This window comes from Stegodyphus dumicola, chromosome 7 (genome assembly GCF_044657685.1).
Source record: "Stegodyphus dumicola isolate Sdum_Otavi_A_Nest chromosome 7, ASM4465768v1".
Lineage (NCBI taxonomy): Eukaryota > Metazoa > Arthropoda > Arachnida > Araneae > Eresidae > Stegodyphus > Stegodyphus dumicola.
In genome coordinates, this window is record NC_140774.1 from 125,410,854 (window position 1) to 125,431,232 (window position 20,379).

At 32.2% G+C, this 20,379-nt stretch overlaps 1 protein-coding gene across 3 annotated transcripts in view; it reads right to left on the reverse strand.

Moving 5' to 3' along the window:
- LOC118180927 (dynamin-binding protein-like) overlaps positions 1 to 20,379 on the reverse strand; it is a 223,125-nt gene that overhangs the window by 13,756 nt on the left and 188,990 nt on the right. For all 3 annotated transcript variants that reach the window (XM_085820798.1, XM_085820800.1, XM_085820799.1), the window contains 4 exons: positions 15,767 to 15,949; positions 15,259 to 15,465; positions 12,534 to 12,714; positions 4,667 to 5,337 (listed from right to left, as the gene is read on the reverse strand). In XM_085820798.1, the coding sequence (XP_085676924.1) occupies positions 4,667 to 5,337; positions 12,534 to 12,714; positions 15,259 to 15,465; positions 15,767 to 15,949 (1,242 nt within the window). The remainder of the gene's footprint in view (positions 1 to 4,666; positions 5,338 to 12,533; positions 12,715 to 15,258; positions 15,466 to 15,766; positions 15,950 to 20,379) is intronic.

The following is a 20,379-nucleotide window of genomic DNA, read 5'->3' on the forward strand; positions in this document are numbered from 1 at the left end:
GTCACCGAAAAATTAACATGAACATTCTTACATTTTTAAATAGGAATTTATATTTCGTCCTTAAATGTTCTTTCCAGCTCAGCTGTTTTTTCCCCCTCGATAATACTCATATTTCACTGCATAATTTCCAAAGTGCTGGAATGTGTTTTGGTAGACGATTACGCTTTTTATATTTAACATTCTCAGGTGACTGACCACAAACATACAATTTAGAAGTCTTTTCTACAGACAGATTTTACAAGTATATTTAGTGTGTTCACTGCATATTTTTTTATTACTTATTTAAACTGGCTTTGTGCTCGAGGATGCCAAAGTGGTGTATCAGTTACATGTGTCTGTTTCATAAAGGTGTATGATACTATGTAATAAACAAAGCAAGCCACTTCTCCAGATGCCAGTTTCCAGGAAGGTTATGAAAATTCAATCTGTTTTTCTGTGATCTGGAACAGCAATAACTTACTAATGAGATGAAACATATCTTTTCTTCTAATTGTTAATTTTCACATTTCCCCCTCTTACTTAACATATACAAATTTCATGCACAAAATTCAAAATGTTCAACTTCTTCAGAAATGAGTTAGTTAATCCCTAATATACATACAATAAAAGATAGAAATCTTCAAACACAGGGAATAACTATTGTTCTATTCATATGAAAAGCATAAAAGAAAAACTGTGAAATATATTGGACCTTGATTTAATATTTAAGGAACTGATACACACAGTTAGAAACTTTTTATACTTATGTAATTTAATTCAATACTTATGCAATTAATTATTGCATAAGTATTAATTCAATACTTATGCAATTAATTTCCTCATATCAGAAATGAGAGAGGATTTTTTTCCCAACTGAATTTACTAAGTACTTCACAGCTGTATGGCTACAGGTTGGGCCAATATAGCAAAGCACATGACAGTTATCTGCCCTAGAGAAGGGATGCCTTTGTGATGGGCTTTCTAAGAGTGGCTCTGCACTTTTTCAAGCTATTCCTATGAAAAATTGGCTAGGACTAATTTCTATGGAAACAGTTCTTGTAGTTGACAGACAATACATATATTTAAAAAAAAAAAAAAAAAAACTGATGTGGGCACTGCATGACTTCCTTGAATGACCTATTACATTATACACACCTTTTTGCTGTACATCATTTAAACTTATTCCTCAAATTACTCTAATTTAATTAAATGATAATGATAAAGGCAAGTTGAAAATGACATCAAAAATTGCAAATTTTGAAATTATATATCCCAGGCAATTTTTATCATTTGGGAGTCAAACTTCTTGTATTTTTATTTTTTATAAAGATCATAAAACTTTCCCAAATATAAGTATAGGAACTGGGAGACCACATTGAAAGTTAGATTTCATTATTTGTCCAAAATTAATTTTTTTTTTTAAATTTGAAATTGCCAAAACATGAATATTTTTATTTAAAACCAATTTTTAACTGGAAGTATAAGACCCATGATTGCGAAAATAAAGGACTCATAAGCCAGGTTAGCAGGGTGGATATATACTTTTTATACTCCCGATTGCAGTAAAAAAGGCAGGTGCACCATTAAATGATATAGTAGACTGATATACAACATTTCAACATTCTACAGATAAACATTTTTGAGGTATGAGATATATACACATACATATGTACAGATGTCAAAAAACAATCCATTTTGAAATAAAGAGTCCTTTACTCTGTTTGTATGTGTAGATGCCATGGAAAAAAAAAAAAAAAAAAAGGTCAAAATAGATATTTTTGTTGAAATCTGATAACCGAAATTTTCAAGATTACAAGACTTTTTTTTTTTTTTTTACTTCACACAAGGAAGTAAAAATGGTTCCTCCTTCTTAAAGTTGCTACCTAAGTCAATCACCAAACTAGGAAGATTAGTTGCCAAACTTGTCACGAAATTATTAATATGCGATAGATTTGATTTTCAGACTGTATTAATTATGATGTTGTTCCATGTGATATCATAAATTCAGTATTTCTTTTTTTTCCCCCTAAAATGATTTCCCTTTTTAACATAAATCAACTAGAAAAGAAGCAGTAATTTTTTTATGACATTTATAATGTGTAACTTATTTGATTTTACAATTTACTTTAGAATGTGTGATGTCATTCTTTCATCTATTATTTTCTCTTTAAAATGTTGGCCATTTTTAACTTTTCATCATTTTTGGAAAATCATTAACATTCATTTTTGGAAAATCCACAGTAGTTCCCCCCCCCATTACATAATTTTTTTTTTTTGCATCCTTCATTATTTTTCCACTCTAAAATGTTATTCAGATTTAACTTACCATCAAACGAAACAGAAGCAGTCATTTCAACAGCATGAAGTTTTGTATACTGTTCAAAAGTGCAAAGATAACCCCCCAAATGAAATTATTTATTGGGAAGCAAAGTATCTGGAGATATGATATAAAAAGCTCCAAGGAAGAAAATTATCTTTGTGCTGATAATTGTTCCATAAGATAGGATTCCTTTTCTTATTGCTTTATGCTTCATATAACTGTTGGGGTGCAGAACTAACTTCTATCAAATGATGGAAGAGGTAGTTACTCATGAGTGAAAATACATTGATTGATTGGAAAAAGTACATGAGAGAAATTTGTTGCTTGTTTTTGATCAAACACTTGAAAGGCTAAAACTGGTACACCTGAAAAAAATCATTGAGACAGACAAAATTCTATTAGTCAAGCAAAAAGATAATATAGTTAGAATTTTGCTGAAACAATAGGTTTGGGAAAGACTCTACAGGGAAACAAATCCTCGTGCAAATACTGGGCAAAGGTGGCAAAGGTGCCAAAACTCTAATGGTGATGATGAAAGGGCATAAACTTGAAGGAACTACAATACACTTGGATTGTTAGCATGCTTATCAGAGTGAAGAATTAGAAAAGGCCACTTTTTGAATATTTTACAATGAATTCTAAATGCAATTTTGTAGATCTAATATATAGGACAAACGCACAGAAAATAAAACAATTTTGGAATGCCACCAAATAGGAAAACAAAAGACAAAGAGAAATGGTTTGCCAACACTTATCTTTATGTTTAGAAGAACTTACATTATGATAATATGTAGGATAAGAGAAAAAATTTGATTCTATAATAGCAGCATTTGCCAAATATTGACCTCCTTTAAGATACATAAATGTAATCCCCCACATATCACGGTTAATTCCTTTGAAGGTGCCATAGTGTTTCTAATTCTTGATAAACTGTATAAGGTGGCAACTTTAATTAGAAAGTACCAAAAAATTTTGATCACTATTAATACTATATTAATACTATCTACTACACTACTACACTTCAACTGCAATTGTAATGTTTATTGCAAAACTTCAATTGCAATTGTAATGTTTATTATATAAACTACTGCAATTGTAATGTTTATTGTAACACTGCATTCACTTCAAACACAGAAAACTATCAACAAAAAATATTCATGAATATTTTTATTTTTATCTTTTTTTATGAATTATAAATATCACCATCAGATTTACTATTTAACCGTTTGAATCCCAAGCAGCACGATTGCACTGTTGAGATTTTATGTTGAGAAAACTAAGTACATTTTGAACATTGTGAACAATTAACTGTGCACTTGATGTTGATAATATGGACACTGGATTTAAATTAAGTGCAGATCGATGTAAAATAAACAAAGCGCTCTCGCACCACATGGTATTTCTCGACGTAAAATAAAACAAGATCTGCTTGGGTCTTTTCGTACTCATTTAGAGAAAGCACGGTTGCCCTGTTTGGGATTCTTCGAATGTGTTTTTTGAATATCCCTTGGGACTCAAATGGTTAAGAACAAGAGAAAATATTTTTTTATATCAATTTAAATAAATTTTTTATTCTTAGAAATACTATGAAGACGAGATTGCAAATATATTCATTATGCAGACATTACATAGGCATGTCTGTATAATGAATCTTCAGTATATTTATTAAGCAAGCATATATGCATTTCCCAAAATTCTTATACAGTACAAAGTCTGTAATCCTGACTCGTCGGGACTCCGGATTATAGATCATCAATTTAAATCTGGTAAGATGGCATGCAGAAATTATACAATTAAAAATATGAAACTGTAATTTATGAAATAAAGAGCAATTATGATCTAAAGGGTATCAAAATTTACAAAAAAAAAAAAAAAAAAAAAAAAAAAGCTTAATATTTATTTGTTTACTTTATTAAACATTTCTTTCAATGTAAGTTGTTTAAGTTGCTTCGTTTTTTTGTGCTAATATTTTCTCCTTAATTCTCTCTTCTATAAACAGTCTCTCTCTATAAACAGTATCTCTTCTCTTTACGCGCATGTGTAACGGATGCGCGCATTAAGCGCGCATGTGTAACGGATGCGCGCATTAAGCGCGCATGCGTAAGTTTGTGGCTTTGAGGTTTGGATTATAGATCATTCTGGATAATGGACATCCGGATTACGGACTTTGTACTGTATTTCTATCATAGTATATATATATATTATACCTGGGCAGCTAAGCTAAGTTCTTAGAATAAAAAATTTAAAACAATTAACTATTTTTAAAGTTTATTGATAAAAAAGACAAAAATTTTAAATTACACTTTTTACTAGAAAAATTCATATATACAAATTTAAAGAAATATGCAATATATAAAATGTACTTACTTCATTTGAATCCTTATGGTGACTATCAGTGGGAACATAATCGTACGGTACATCATCTGGAATATCTTCATACCTATGGGTACTGTATAAGCAGTTCAAATTATCTGGTACATTATCATACAACTCAGTTGGCTGCTTAGGAGATGAATATGGGTCAAATTCTTCAAGAATATTTGTAGGAGTGACTTCTGAACTGCCCATTAAATCTCTATCACAAGAATGCTTATTTTGTTCAATAACAGCTCCAAGAGAATCAGGGATTTCTTCATATCTATGCACAGGTTCCACACTATCAAATTCTGAGTTTTTATTTACAAAGATGTTCACAGAATTATTTGTAGCTGCAGGTGTTATAGAACTGCTTTCTCTTCGTTTGGGAATGGGTTGTGTTATAGGTGGATAACGAGAAGGTGGGACAACACGTAAAGAGGAAGATACAGATGGAGCAGGACGGGTTGGTTGGATTGGGCCATTTTCCTTATTTTGACTAGGAAGAGCTTGAGGTTTAGTTTTGTCAGAGGCAAAGTGATTCATTTGACCAGTAGTAGTATTTCTGGTAGCTGAAGTAACATTCTGTCTATTCCGATCATATGACGTACCTTGAGGAAGTGGACTAGATGCACTTGGAAGTAATTTTATCAAGCATTTGGCAGGAACAAAACCTTTAGCATCTGCAGAATAAGTAGAGAAATACATTAAAAATATATGTAGTGATAATGAGATACTAAAAATTCAGTACACAAAAGATACACCAGATAAGCTGAGATGACTATTTCTTTTATTTATTTTGACCATAAAAAAATCTAGATTTGAGATTTACTTACAGCATACTTGGTGATGTCATAGGATTATTAATAAATTAATAATCTTAAAACCGTTCCAGAAAGATTCAAAAAAATTCCATAGTAAATTTTCATTCTAATAAGCCTTTAATTACAAAGCATCATCAAAACTTTTTTTTTAACCTAGCAATAGTTGTTAATACATTATACATATTCCCTAGCATGTAGAAATACATAGCAAAATGAAAAAGAAACTGAAAAGCACAATCCATTTCAAAACACTATCTAAAAATATACTAAGAAGAACAGAAGAAATTAAAACATTCAATAAAAATCAGAAGCAGTTCAAACTGGTTAACTAGTTCGCAAAATTTGAATCATTTCTTTTGTATTTATATACACATTTAATTTTGTTATTCAACATACAATAGTTCCAAACATAAACATAGCATTCTTAAAATTTTTTTTCTATTGCCAGATACCAAAACTTAGTGAAACTCTGGCACGTAGGAAAATCATGACTGACATCGTGAATAGCACTGTATACTGACAGGCTGGAATATCCTGTTCACCTTGGCCAACATGCCCACCTTGGTCAACCTGCCCACCCTGGTCAACCAGCTGCACCTGTCTAGTCACTTCTTTGAGATCAACATGCAGTATGCATGATCTGCATTTTCAATTCCCGCCTTTGATTATCCTTTCAACAAAGGCCCTTTTCAACATATGCTGAGGCATTACATCCTTTTTCAGAAGTACAAGATCTCGTTTCCTAGAGAGAATAAATTTGGAGATACTGTGTACTTTATGATAAGTGCTTAGTTCCAGAAGATATTCCTTAGACCATCTCACATGATCTGCATTTTCCCTTCCCACCTTCGATTACCCTTTCAACAAAGGCCCTTTTCCACATATGCTGAGGCATTACATCCTTTTTCAGAAGTACAAGATCTCGTTTTCTAGAGGGAATAAATTTGGAGATATTGTGTACTTTATGATAAGTGCTTAGTTCCAGAAGATATTCCTTAGACCATCTCTTCCAAAGTACATCCAACAGTTCTTAGTGCACCCTATAATTTCATGCAAGATTTGCATTTTCAGATTCAGCTTTTGATGGCAACAGTGTCAGTTTTTGACCACTTAGAAAATGACTTCAGAATCACTTCAGAAAGCTTCTCAGAATCACCATTTCCTCACTCATACACTAATGGTCAGAAAGCTTCTTCAGAATTACCATTTCCTCACTCATACACTAATGGTCTGCTCTTCAGGCCGGTTTGTACTCTTTCTAATGCGATAGAGAGCACATCCTTATCCACCAATATGTGACAATTGTGCTTGTATTAACCACTTAACTGTTTCATTTTTCTGTCGTACTGTGACCAAAAGTAAGCATATTTTTTATAAACATATTTATATTCTAATCGATTATATGAATTCAAATCAGCAGTCAAAAATGCTACAAATATTGCATTTATTAATTTAAGATAATTTTTAATTACAGCAAAATTAAGGCATTTTTACTTAAAGTTGGCTTTTTTTTCATAAAACACACTTTACTGGAGATAAATATGAAAGAAGTGAATTCACTGTGAAAGAAAATCTCGGCAGTGGTGGAGGAAGAGGATTACTATTACCCATTTCTTAAAAGATACGAACTTGAATTACATCACCTGAGCTTTCCGTTTCCTCATCTTCACTAGAGAATTCTGATAAAGAACTTTCAGGACTACCAGAATCATCTACAGAAAATTCAGATTCACTATTTGATCCAATATTAGAATTATACAGTACACTCCCGATTATCCGCGGAATAGGGTGGCATGGCCGCCGCAGATAGCAAGAATTGCGGATAATCCGAAAAAAGCTAAAAACAGGTATAGCAAAAGAGAAAACAGTCATTCCAACTTTGAAAAATCGTTTTACAATAAAACGTAAAATAAACAGCAGGAAATGTTTTAACACTTAATATTTTAGTATATCACTCAAAACTAACCTAAAATGCATTTTGTTAATGAAAACAGAAAAGTGCTTTGTACTTATGAGAGCCGTCAAGGATACACAGAAAAATTAATACATATGTACTGTTTTAATACTATAATGTATTATGTAATTAGAAAAGCATAACTGTAAAACTACACCTTTTTAAAGCAATCAGTCATTTGTGTTTGCTTCTTGCTTTGGAAGCATTTTCTCTTGATCCGAGATTGCATTTTTTGTAGCATAAGTTTCTCGGCCAACTCTGCGTCGTCTTGTTCTTTCAAATAGCTCAGCAGTCTGTTGTCTTGTAGCAAAGCCGCTTCGTGAGTCTTCCGCATCTGCACAGTGGGCTCTTCTTCGCCTTCACTTCGCTGTCCTTCATTCTCAGTCTCTCCCCTTGCTCTCTTCACAATTTCGTTATTTGTCAAGCGTTCGAAGCCAGGTTCATTGACGTCACACTCCAACCACTCGTTAATGTTTTCAGCATTGACGTTCTCACCACCTGGAACTGTTTTCACCATATCGGCAAGAGTTGCCGTGGGCGTGTCTACATCTTCATTCTCTTCTTCACAACTCAAAGGAGTTAGGTTGTTGTTGGCTTTAACATTAGGCATGAGTTTTCTCCATGATTTTATGAGGGTTGACGGTTTCACTGAGTCCCATGCAGATGCAATATCGTAGATGCTGTCCAAGATTGTGTGTAGTGTTTCCAAAACTCTTTCAGATCTTAACCTTCTTCAATTTTGGTCATTAGCAGCTTGGTTCAGTATGTTCTCTTCATTGTTGCAATGACTCCTTTGTCCATGGGTTGGATTAGCGCAGTAACGTTTGGGGGGAGAAACTTTGCAAAAATTTGTCCATCAGAAGACTTTAGCACACTTGTTGCTGGGTGACAAGGTGCGTTGTCGATCAATAGCACAGCTTTTTCAGGCTGGGTTTTCGATTTAAGATGTTTACGCACTTGAAGAACAAAGATTTTTTCAAACCATTCTTGAAAAATGTTTCGGTTCATCCATCCTTTTTTTTTGGTTAAAGTAATCAATGGGCAAATTTTCTCCTTGTGCCTTTGAAAGATCTTGTTTTTTTTTTTACTTTCCAATGACAACAAGTCTAGTTTTATGTCCATCACTTGCGTTACTGCAAGACATGATAGTGATCCTTTCCTTGCTGCTTTTATGAGCTACTGCTTTACTTTCATTTTCAAATGCTAAAGTGCGAGTGGGAAGACATTTCCACAAAAGTCCCGATTCGTTGGCATTGTAAATTTGTTCAAAAGATAGCTCTTCTCTTAAAACAAATTCTTCAAATTCATGGTGGATATCGTCAGCTCCTTGTTGGTCACCACTAAGTTTCTCTCCATCCACTAAGTCCAATTTCTCGAATTCCATGTCACTGCTTAAAACGAGTCAACGAACCAGAAGATGCATCAAAAGTTTCTTTCAGGCCTAACAACTCAATAAAGGTTTTTGCCTTGGCCGAAATAATAGGACCATTTACAGGAGTACCCTCTTTTCGAACTTGAGCTAACCACTCTGTCAATGCCATGTCTAGCTTTTTCGCGTTTTCATTGCGGAAGCACTGTCCGACATTGATGTAAAGTTCACCAGTTTGTCTTTTTGCTTTAGAATGTCACGCACTGTTGTTTCCGTGATTCCGTAATCCAATTCTATCTGCTGCCTCGTAGTTCAGTTTGCTACTTTGGAAATTAATTCTAGTTTTTGCGCAATCGTCAACACAACCTTCTTTCATTTTCTTGACATTTTAAATCGGTAACAAAAAACACAAAACCAAAAAGTACCAGCACTGAACACAATAAAAGATAAGAAATTAACTCCGACCAGTTCGCAAACACTATCAGGCTTAAACTAACAATGGCGAATGGGAGGAAGTGGACGTGTCAGTAAGATTAAGACGAGAGAAGGCGGTGGAGCGGGCACTGCAAGGGTGAGTACGAAATCACTTACTCATCAGAGTGGAAGGTTCTGAGAAGGCCTGGGATATTTTTGCTATAAATAAGCACAATGTTAGCAAATTTAATGTTTCGCTCAGTTTTGTGAACATTTTTATTTTCTTTGCTTTACGCTGAAAAAAAAAACTTTGTGCAGCAGGCGCGGATAATCAGGAATCTACTGTATTTTGTTATGAGCCATTCGTTGCCACCCACCATTCTTTTATTTCATGAAAAAATTTGGAAGTAATATTATTTGCAAAGCCTAATAAACTGAACATGTGCAAACAAACTCACTGAATTCCTTTGCCTAATGAAAAGGGGTAAAACCTATCCTTGCACTGATTTTACAATCGAATCTCTCCTGGACTACTACAGACAGCTATTAGAAACACTGCAAAGTAACAAATGTGGAAAAGCCGGGGAAATCAGTGGATTAGTGTAGGAAAATACACTACCCGAGCGGTGTATGGACAAATAAAAAAAGTCCCTTTTCGGGGCACCCAAATGGCATTCGGATAAAACAGTTAAGTGGTTAACATTATGAATTATGGATAAGGGAGTAATGGTAGTTTTGGAATGATATCCACAAATAATCCAATCAAAAATCAAAGGTACCATGGCATGAGTTTTTGTTAATTTGGCAGGTGGCTCAGAATTGAACACATTCCAACAAAAATCTGCACCAGTCAACACTTCAGTAGTTATGTTCTGTAATGTATCATAGGGATCAGCAAGTTTCAGCTCCTCTTTACGAGAAGTGCAAAATCTAATGGTGTATTGGGATGATATGCATAAGCATTACTGCTTTCAAATGCTTTTATGGTGCCAAATGCCAGATAGTTCAAACTAAAATCGTGCACCTGAATTAATAACTTGTAATTTTAATATGTCTACTTGATGTGAATGGATAAAAATCGACTGGTTCCACCATCTAAAATGCATAGAGTTAATTTAGTAATGCCAGCTTTGTCAGTGATGAAGATTTGAGCAGTTTGTAAATGAGAAATGTTAGGAACAAATACACCTAGTTTATTAGTAGAAGTAATGGGAGGAATTAAAACATCATTTAAACTTTTACAGATTGAAACGTGAAGCTCCTTTTTGCATCTAATGCAGAAATCTTTCTCTTTGTGGCAAAAATTTTTAAGATTATGTCTTAATTCATAGACAAGAAACACCTACAAGCACTCTATAGTTTTTGAATACTTGTGCCAAAATCAGCTATACTTTCACAGTTTTGAGGCCAATATCCGTTAATATCACAGAATGGGAAAATGATGAGGTTTTCTTTGAACAAATTTGAGTTTTAGAGTTAATACTTAGAATTACTGCAGAAGAATTCAATGCATGATCAACCAGCTTCTCACTTCTTATCTTTTTATTGAATATCCCCTTCTGAAAGTTTCCTTCTTTTGGTGTGAATATTCCATCTTCTTTATCATAGGGAAACCCACGCAAAAGTTTGGGTGCTAAGACATGACCGTATGTTTTGGTATTTTCTCTCACACCAGTTAAGGCCTGGAGTCTTCACTTGCACTCAAAATTTCATTCAAGGTTGCAGGTGATGGATGTGCTTTCCAAAATATTGAGGTGAGCCTCAATTATTTTATTTTTATCACTATATTTGTTAATATATTTTTTTCTTTGTGTGTATGTGTGTGTGTGTAGTTTCAGAGGCATCTGTAATAATACTTTTCGATCAAGTGATCTTTTTGGTTCACCACCTAAATAACAGCACAGAAATACTTCTATATCAATGGCTTAAAGATCTGGGCTATCGTCAACAGAAAATTAAAATTACTCCCCAAACTTTGAAACTGTTCTATATCCCCCATGGAATGGTTCAAGTTTAAATGTTGATAACTTCACAGTATAGGAATGAGAAATGGGCATAGGAGCAAATTAGAAATTGGAATGTTATTAGCAGATACAGGTATGACATTCTGAATAACTTTACATGCTTTAAAATTGCCGAGTTTCACGCTGTCTGTACATTCTTCACATTGTAAAATATTAGATTCATACTTAGCATTGGAGAATAAATTACATAATTTCATTTCATTCAGCAAACCCAAAAGTCAATCACAAAAATATTCTAAATCATCATTATTCACATGTTTGGAACTATCATTATTAGCGTCTGTTAACTTTATAATAAAGGGAACTAACGAGCTTTCATTTTTATTTAAGAAGTAAAATATCATCCGTATTCTCACACTGGAACAACATTTCAAATGCACAAGTACGGAAACAAAATTCTAAACAACTAAAGCAAAATAAAACCACACTTGCCTCTAATTTGAGATAACCAGGAGTGTAAATGTTCATATTCCTGTTTCTATCAAGTTTTGGTGCCAAAATGTTACATTTATATACACATTTTATTTTGCTATTCAATGTACAATTACTTTAAATATAAAGATACTAGTCTTACAATTTTCATTCTGTTGCCAGATTCCAAAATTCAATGAAACTAAGGTGTGTATGAAAATTGTGATTGAGCCCTGTCTATGAAGAGGACACCTGCTTGGCTTGTCAAGATCTTTCAAAAATATTTCCTGCTAAAAAAAAAATAATTTTCAAAGTGTTGTGTCCCTAATTTTAACACTGTACATCATACGGTTAAAAGCAGGAAGAAATCCAAATCTGTATACATAGCTAAACTGTCCTGTCCTGCCTACATTTTCTCAGAGAACTAGGAATTTTATTGAATGCGTCCACACTTTTTCTTCAAATTGTTCATCAAAAGGTTTTTAGAAGAAACATGCACAGATTTGGATAAATTTGATAATTCTAAAATGTATACTAAAAGAATGCTGAAATATTTCATCATATTCTGGTAATCATATGTTACATGACAAGTCAGAATAATGACAGAAAATCCTTTCTTGATGAATTGATTTCATAATATTTGAGTAAAAAATGAAAACAGAAATTAAACTATCCATAAAAAATTCGAATTCTTATGACAGAATGCTCATTAATATGCTTACAGAAGCACAGTTGTATCAAACAGAAAAGTCAATTTTGGGAGCAACTGCTGCAGCCAAAAGTTTAAAAATGTTCTTTTATTCATTCAATTAAAAAAATAATAATGATCATTTAAATTTTAAAAAACTGCTATGATTTCAGTCATGATTATTAGTTTTCTTACCTCCATTATCAACAAACCATCTCAGCCTCGTTCCCATAGGATCTTGTTGCTTAATGACTCCCACTATATCCCCCTTTTTCAAACTGATGTCCATTATATCAACTGCATCAAAATCCTGGCATGCTGAGTACAGATCAGACTGAGGATATGCTGATTTTACTTGTTCTTTTTGACTAGCACTCTAAACATAAAAGTTAAAATCCAATTAAACTTCAGAATGTGAATACAGTATTTCCCACTAAATACCAACAAAAATACATTTACATATTTTCACTGAGCCTCTTTCTTCTTATCCTGGAAAGTACAAATTTATTTAATATATATATATATATACATACATATATATATATATCAAATGTTGTATGATCTTAAATCCATTTAGTGCGAATACTAGTTATTATTACTTGCGCAATTGCTGCAAAGTTAGTTAATAATAATTTATTTCCTAAATAGTATTGATTAATTAATTATATTATCTCCTAAGTTTAATTAAAGTAGAATTATTTTAAAAGTGTGCATCCATACTGGTAAGTTATATTTTGAAAGATGTTTTGAAGTAATTTGAAAGCAAAATGTTAATAATGTTTTAACGGGGACTGGAGTTTAATCATCACGAAGAATAATATTTCAATTGTAAAAGGAAAAATTAAAACATGTAATCATTGTCATTGATCGGAAATTAGTTGACTTTTCAAGAGGAACAAACCAACTCCCGTTCAATGAACAATAATTGATAAAAATACATAAATACGAAAGTGTTTCGTCTTTACTCGAGTTATAAGTTAAAGCCAAACCGGCAATTCTAGTCAGGCCAAATATTTCCGCGAATAGTAGGAATTATGAACTAATGCTGATACTCAAAGAACTTATTCTCATGAAGCATTTTAGTCAATTCAATTTGGAGTAAAAATCAATTACTGTAGAGATATCCTGTAAAACTCGAGTAACCGTCCCCGACACTTTCATCGTTACGCATTTGAGTACTATATTATTTGTAGAAATTAAACATTGGAAATTGTCATTATGAAATCGAATTCAAAGTAAAGTTGAAATAAACATAGAAGATTATAAAAAAGATAAATAATGTAAACTTTGTAAAAACAAATCAAAGAAAATATAAAAATAATATAAAAATAATAGTAATATAAATAAGATCAGTGAATGTACATGAAGATATAAAGGCCAGAAAGGTATTAAGTAACTTACATTCTTTCTAGTGGGGGAGTTGGCAAAGCGTTCTCTTCGTGTCTGACTCAGAAGTGTAGGGTGTCCGAAAATTCTTAGCGGCAGTAGGGGATTTGAATAATATCAGTCGGTAAGACTTGGGTGAAGTAATTTATGGTAGTGGGTGGGACTTGGAATTTTTGAGGGATGTATTTTGTGGAGTTCTTATCTGAGAGAGACCGTCTGTTAAGATTTTTTGAAAATACTAGTGAATGGAAATTAATTAATTTCTGGCTAATTGTCGTGTCACAGTGATTAAGAATTTAAGAAAGGAAAAAGACATTTTTGCTGTCCAAGAGCTAATAGACAGTCTAAAGGCAAGAAATAAGCCCATTTTTTTAGTAACAGTATATGTCTAAAGACAATTAGCTTTTTACAATATATACAATTGAGTAATTACACTATATACAAATCTTTCAACTGACAGTCATCCAACTTATACCACCTTCTCAGGTTTAGGAATAAATTATCATATCCCTATCAGTTAAATGATTTAGAGTGAGTATTTAACGCCTGCTCTTTTAAGGCAATGGTTGATAAATTGAAAGGGAAATATATATATATATATATATAAAATATACATTAAATAAATTCATACTTCATTAAAATATAATAATAAAACTAATATTAAATAGATAACATTATATATAATCACAGAATAATATAAAATTTGGCACGTTTTTAATATGAGATCTTCAAAAATATCAAACATTTTGTTTAATTACTGTATTTATTGATTTTAAATCATTCTATTTATTAATCAATATGGTTTTAAATCATTCTATTTATTAATCAATATGGTTTTAAAACATTCTATTTATTAATCAATACGGTTTTAAATCATTCTATTTATTAATCAACATGGTTTTAAATCATTCCATTTATTAATCAATATGGTTTTAAATCATTCCATTTATTAATCAATAACATGTTGATTAAATTTGGAAAATAAGCATTGTGACAAATTATGAAATTGCGAGATTTCATGTGATAAATGGTAACACAATGAGAATCTACCTTGTATGTGAACGAAATGTCAAAGGGTTTACGTGTTGTGCAATGGCAAAACTTGCCAAGGATTGCTTCTAAATTCTTTCTGTTCATCTGGCCCATTCTAATCAAGGCAGAATTTTCATGTGAAAATAAAACACATCATCAAAGTGTTTTTTACTATAAATAGGGCTTTTACACAAACACTGAAGATTATACTAATTCGTTATAACTGCAAATAAATTAATGAGTTTGATAATTATGTAACCGAGAAGATTTAAAGGGTGTATTTATTAGTCAATATGCTTTATTATGTACAGTAAAAACTTTATTATTATAGTAAAAACTACTTAATATTTTGACTAAGGAATATTTTAAACAAAAGTTCTATCTCCAATCCCATTCAAATGCCCAAATTACATTCTAGTTTTAAAATAAAACGTTCCATTTTAAGTGCATGAAAACATGTACAAATAAATCTCACAAAAATATCAAGCATTACAAAATATACCTGTGATTTTACAGCTGGAGCTGGAGACCCAAAACTCAGCCTGCTTACCCTAGGTGAGGAGTTTCTTTTCAAAGTATCAGTTTTGATACAAGATTGCATCTGCTTATGTAAAATAGATAACCGACACAAATCATCCATCACAAGAGTATGCTTTACTTGAAAAGTTTCCAGTGTACTAGTGCCCTGACTACCCAGCAACAAAGGAAGCTAAACAGGCAGAAATAATGAAGGATATGATAACATGGTAAAGACAAATTAATAGAAAATGTAAACTGAAAGCTCTGTTTTTAAACCTCAAATTTAGAAATATTGGAATGCATTTCAAATACTTAATGCCTGTTCAGTTTTACATGAACATGGAGAGAAGGGGGTACTTTATAAACATTTTAACAAAATACATTTTTTAATTGAATACATGTAAGGTATGAATTTCATCTCTTTAATTAGAGCCAACTTGACAGCCTAAATTTAAGTAATGATCCTTTGAAAAAAAACCTTTTATACTTACATCCATAAGACTGAACATATGCATGGCTATTCTTCCAATGAAATTCTTCTTAGCTTTTAAAAAGCAGCGAATACAGTCATACAGAATCTCAACAGACAAATCACACAGTTTTGGGAGATCATCAAGAAGTTGCGAATTTAAGGCCTCATAATTATTTTTATCCATAAGTTGAGTTAGTTGTAGCTAAGAAAAGAATGAAAAATAGATAATGTACATTAGGGCAAATGTAATCTGTAGCATTTATTTTTGCTATTTATTAATCATATTATTTATTAATCATTTTAGACATGAAGTTCTCTTGCCACTAGCACAGTATTTATTTTTTAAAGCTTTTGTGGCAATATTGCTCACACAAGTATGGGTTATCCGGGCAGCTATGAAGAAAGCATGCCTTTTAGTTCTTGATATGAACTATGTAACTGTAATTGTAAATAATTTTGATATTAAAGTTTGCGTTGTGGAAATCACACTAGTTCACTACTTTAACGAATATCATGAAACATTAAGCATAATATCAAATGCTTATAACAAAAATAATTTTTTGAATTCCTCTAATCCAGAAGAAATTCAGTCATGATTCAAAGATACTTTTCTATTAAAGCCATGAAATGTATTTTTGGCACCATATTGGCTTATTTCATTCTCCTCCACAATTGAGTTAATACTAGATACCTTTTCCGGACGGGCGTCCCATACATATTCCCTAAGAATGTCTCTCACAGTCTGGCATCCCATCCACGCATGGCTAAGGATTTAATTCAGAGGGTAAGTGATGTGCATATGCATTTTAAGCTGAAACATTTTTTTTGAATACCACTTGATGATACCTTACGTCCGTTACTTTTGAAATAAACACAGTTTTAGGTTTCTGACGTTCGGTTCGTACATATTCTGCCTCACTTTGATATTTCACTCATCAGCTGTCGCAAGGATGGGGGAAAGTGTAATGTAAACAGAGCTGGGCTCTTTAAATCGCCACATGCTAATATAAATTAGAGAATCCGATTTATATCCAATTCCTTTTTCTTCTCCACTAAGTACAATTTTTTAGGGTTACTATGTGGGGCTCTGTTACATTTTGCATTGCCTTCAGATATATTTTGGATCCTTCCCTTTTTATTTTGGAAAGCCTCAACTCAGTCCATTATGGTTCGAAGGCGCTAATTATCAGAGGAAGAATATACTCGTATGGTAAATGAGTCATTTATTGACACAGATGGGAGTGATGACTCATTTTCTGAAGAGATAGAAAATGATACTTCTAGTGATTCTAATACGGACATTTTGTCAGACACAGAGCTCAGTGAGCACGTACCTTTAACTTCTCGTGAAAGTGCGACTCAAAATACTTCATCTTGGACTCTTGGGCTAGAGGAACTGCATCCCCATACATTTACTGAAACAACACGGATAAATTATATAGTAAATATTAAAAAAGAAATTGATTTTTTAAATATTTTTTTTTTAATACTGATGTACTAAATTTGATTGCTGAAGAAACAGTTTTCCTCAAAATGCTAAAAAAAGTGCTGCGTGAACTAAGTCAGCCAGATTTTCTTTTCTAAGTCAGCCAGATTTTCAGATGTAAACACTGAGAATATAAAAGTATTTTTTTCAATGATAATGTTGATGGGCATTATTAAGAAGTCTAATTTGAACATGTATTTCAGTATAAATGAAATATTCATTACTCTGTTTTTCACCAGAGTTATGCCAAGAGATAGATATGTTCCTTAATATTTTAAAATGTTTGCATTTCACCTCAGACAAGAGCACTAAAATGTTGGGATAACTAGGACTAATCCTAGAAAATCTAAAAAATAATGAATTTAAAAGAAATTACATACCTGAGGAAAATATTTGCATTGAGGAACCCTTTTTTGCTTAGAGAGGACGTCTTGGCTTTCGACAGTATGTTCCAACCCAAAAATCGCATTATGGGATAAAAATATATAAGTTATGTGAATCAGTTACTGGTTATGTATGGAATTTTTTTATTTACTGTGAGAAAGACACAGAAATATTAGCAGTGATGGGTCTTATGGAGAAAGAGTAGTGAAAACATTCATGAGAGACTTATTTGAGAAGGGTATAATTTATATGTGGATTGCTTCTTTAGTTCCCTGTCACTTGTGGAATATTTGCATTCCATTAAAAATTAATGTTTGTAGAACAGTATTAAAAACATGAAAAAGAAGCCTAAAGACTTTCCAGGAAGAAAACTAAAAAAAGAGCAAATCAAAAGTAATGCAGCAAAACAACATGAACATCATTGCCTTCAAAGAAAAAAAGAAAGACATTTTTATGCTAATGAGCATACCATGGACCAGAAATGGCTAAATCTGGCAGAAAAGATAGAATTACTGGAGAAGACATTTTAAAACCTAAATGTATTATTGATTATAACAAAAACATGAGGGGTGTAGACATAGGAAATGCAGTTATGACACACTATTAATGTTTTTGAAAATCAGTTAAGAGGTACAAAAAATTGTTTTTTGGGCTGATGAATATAATAATATTGAACTCCAACATTCTTTTTGACAAAAACATGGCATTAAAATACCGTTTCTCCAATTTAAGATGAAACAGATTAAAGAAATTTTCGAGAACTACGGAAATTTTTTTTTCCCCAATGGCAGATTGTGAACAATTACAAATGTAACCCAGTCCATTAATCTATACAAGGCCGGATGTGGTGGTCTCTTTATGGAGGCACCTAATAGATGGGCCACCATCGCCTTCCTATGAAGGGATGGACAGTTACAACCTCCGGATTCTCCGGGATTCGAACCCAGGCCCTCAGTCAGCTTCCCTGACCACTATACTGACTGGGCAGCAGAACTAAAGAAATTATTAAGAAGAAAAGCAGTTTGCTGTCAGATCCGTACCAGCATTTATCCAATTACCTGGTAGGCATTTTCCTACAATCTGTATGAACGAAAAGGGTGAAAAAAACCACCCAAAGAAGGTGCATAGTGTGTTCACAAACCGTGCTAAAACAAAGGGAAAAAAAAAAAAAAAAAGGCAACAGACATATTATGCTTATAGAACATGAAATGTAGGATTTTGCGTTTTTCTGTCCTTAAAGATTTACCACAGTCTTCCATTTTAAATTTTGTTACTTTAAACTGTAAATAGTCTCCATTGTGTTGTTTTATTAATTTTAAGCTTTAGTAATGAATTTTGTCACTTAAAACTTTGGAATAATTTGAATAGTGCTTCCGAAAATTATTTTACAAGATAAGCAATTTTATAAATATATTTTCATGTAAAATAAAGAAAAAAAGTTTATTAAAAGCTAATTTTAACATATGCAAGAGCTTAAACAATAATCTAAAAATGATACCAAAAACTACAATGCTAGAACTGGGAAAAATTTTGTTTGCAAATTTTTTTCTGAAATTACACTTAGCGAAACGAAACCCCAGTCCTGTGGGACAGCTGCCTTCATCTCCCTTCTGTCCTGAGCGAACGTTTTAAACAAAGGTGCGCCGTAATGAAAGGGTTAAATGAAATGATAAGGAACAGCAACAAGAAACATTCTCTAAATTCACAACAAAATCCCATAAAACCCACTGTGGGGTAAGAACACAGTCAACATTTTCCCAACTTTTTGTGAATAAGTTTTCATCAATTTTTCACAATTTTGTAGCATCTATCAGTTTTAATATTAGTACAAGATAACGAGGAACTGATACATATTTCTTTCATATAATTATTTTGAACAATTAATATGTTGCAATTCATTTGAAGAAGTTTTAGTTCATAAAACTCAGCAAATGAATCATACGGCAATAACAAAAGGAATATTTGATCCAACAAACCACATTTGAGTTCAGATACTTTTTTCTTCTCCTCATAATCAAAAGTTGCATCAGCTTTACGTCACATTTTACTTTCATCATATGGCTATTCAAACACAATTTTTCACTGTGAAGAAACAAAATAATCCTTTCTCCATCTGTTGGCAAATTTTAAGGGATGGAATCCATAACAATAAAGAAGTCAAACAAGAACTGCAACTCTTATGAAATATGGCAAAACAAAAAAAAATCATGTTGTATAACTTTAACAGAAAACTACTAAATTAAAATACCAATTCTCATTTCATGTTCATTAAGTATTTTATTTTATTGAGTAGTAATAATAAACAGCAAGTACAGCAGTTATTATGCATCAGCGGTGGCTCCTTTATTTGTGCACATTAAATTCATTAACAAATTAAACACAATAATATTAAATACACTTTCAGATTTTTGTCAATTTCCGAGACGTATTTCTCCTGCCCCATCAACTCTCTTTAATATGCTAACACAATACGTTACTATAAGACAGAACATTGGTTTTTCTTTGATAGCATGTGTGAACAAAGAAATTCCCCTGAAAACTAGTTTATGAGAACAAAGGAGTGGATGGAAAAGGCCCCACTGATACCATTCAATTTGCACATTTTCAATGTGTGGAAGCTAGCTTTGTTCACAGATATCTTGGACAAATTCCCCTTGGTTTGCTTATATTCAGTTAGTTAATTTGTTTTCCAGTTTCTTCTTATTTTTTTATTGTTATCCTTTTTCAATATTAGATTGAAATAGCACTTAGTAAATCAGTGT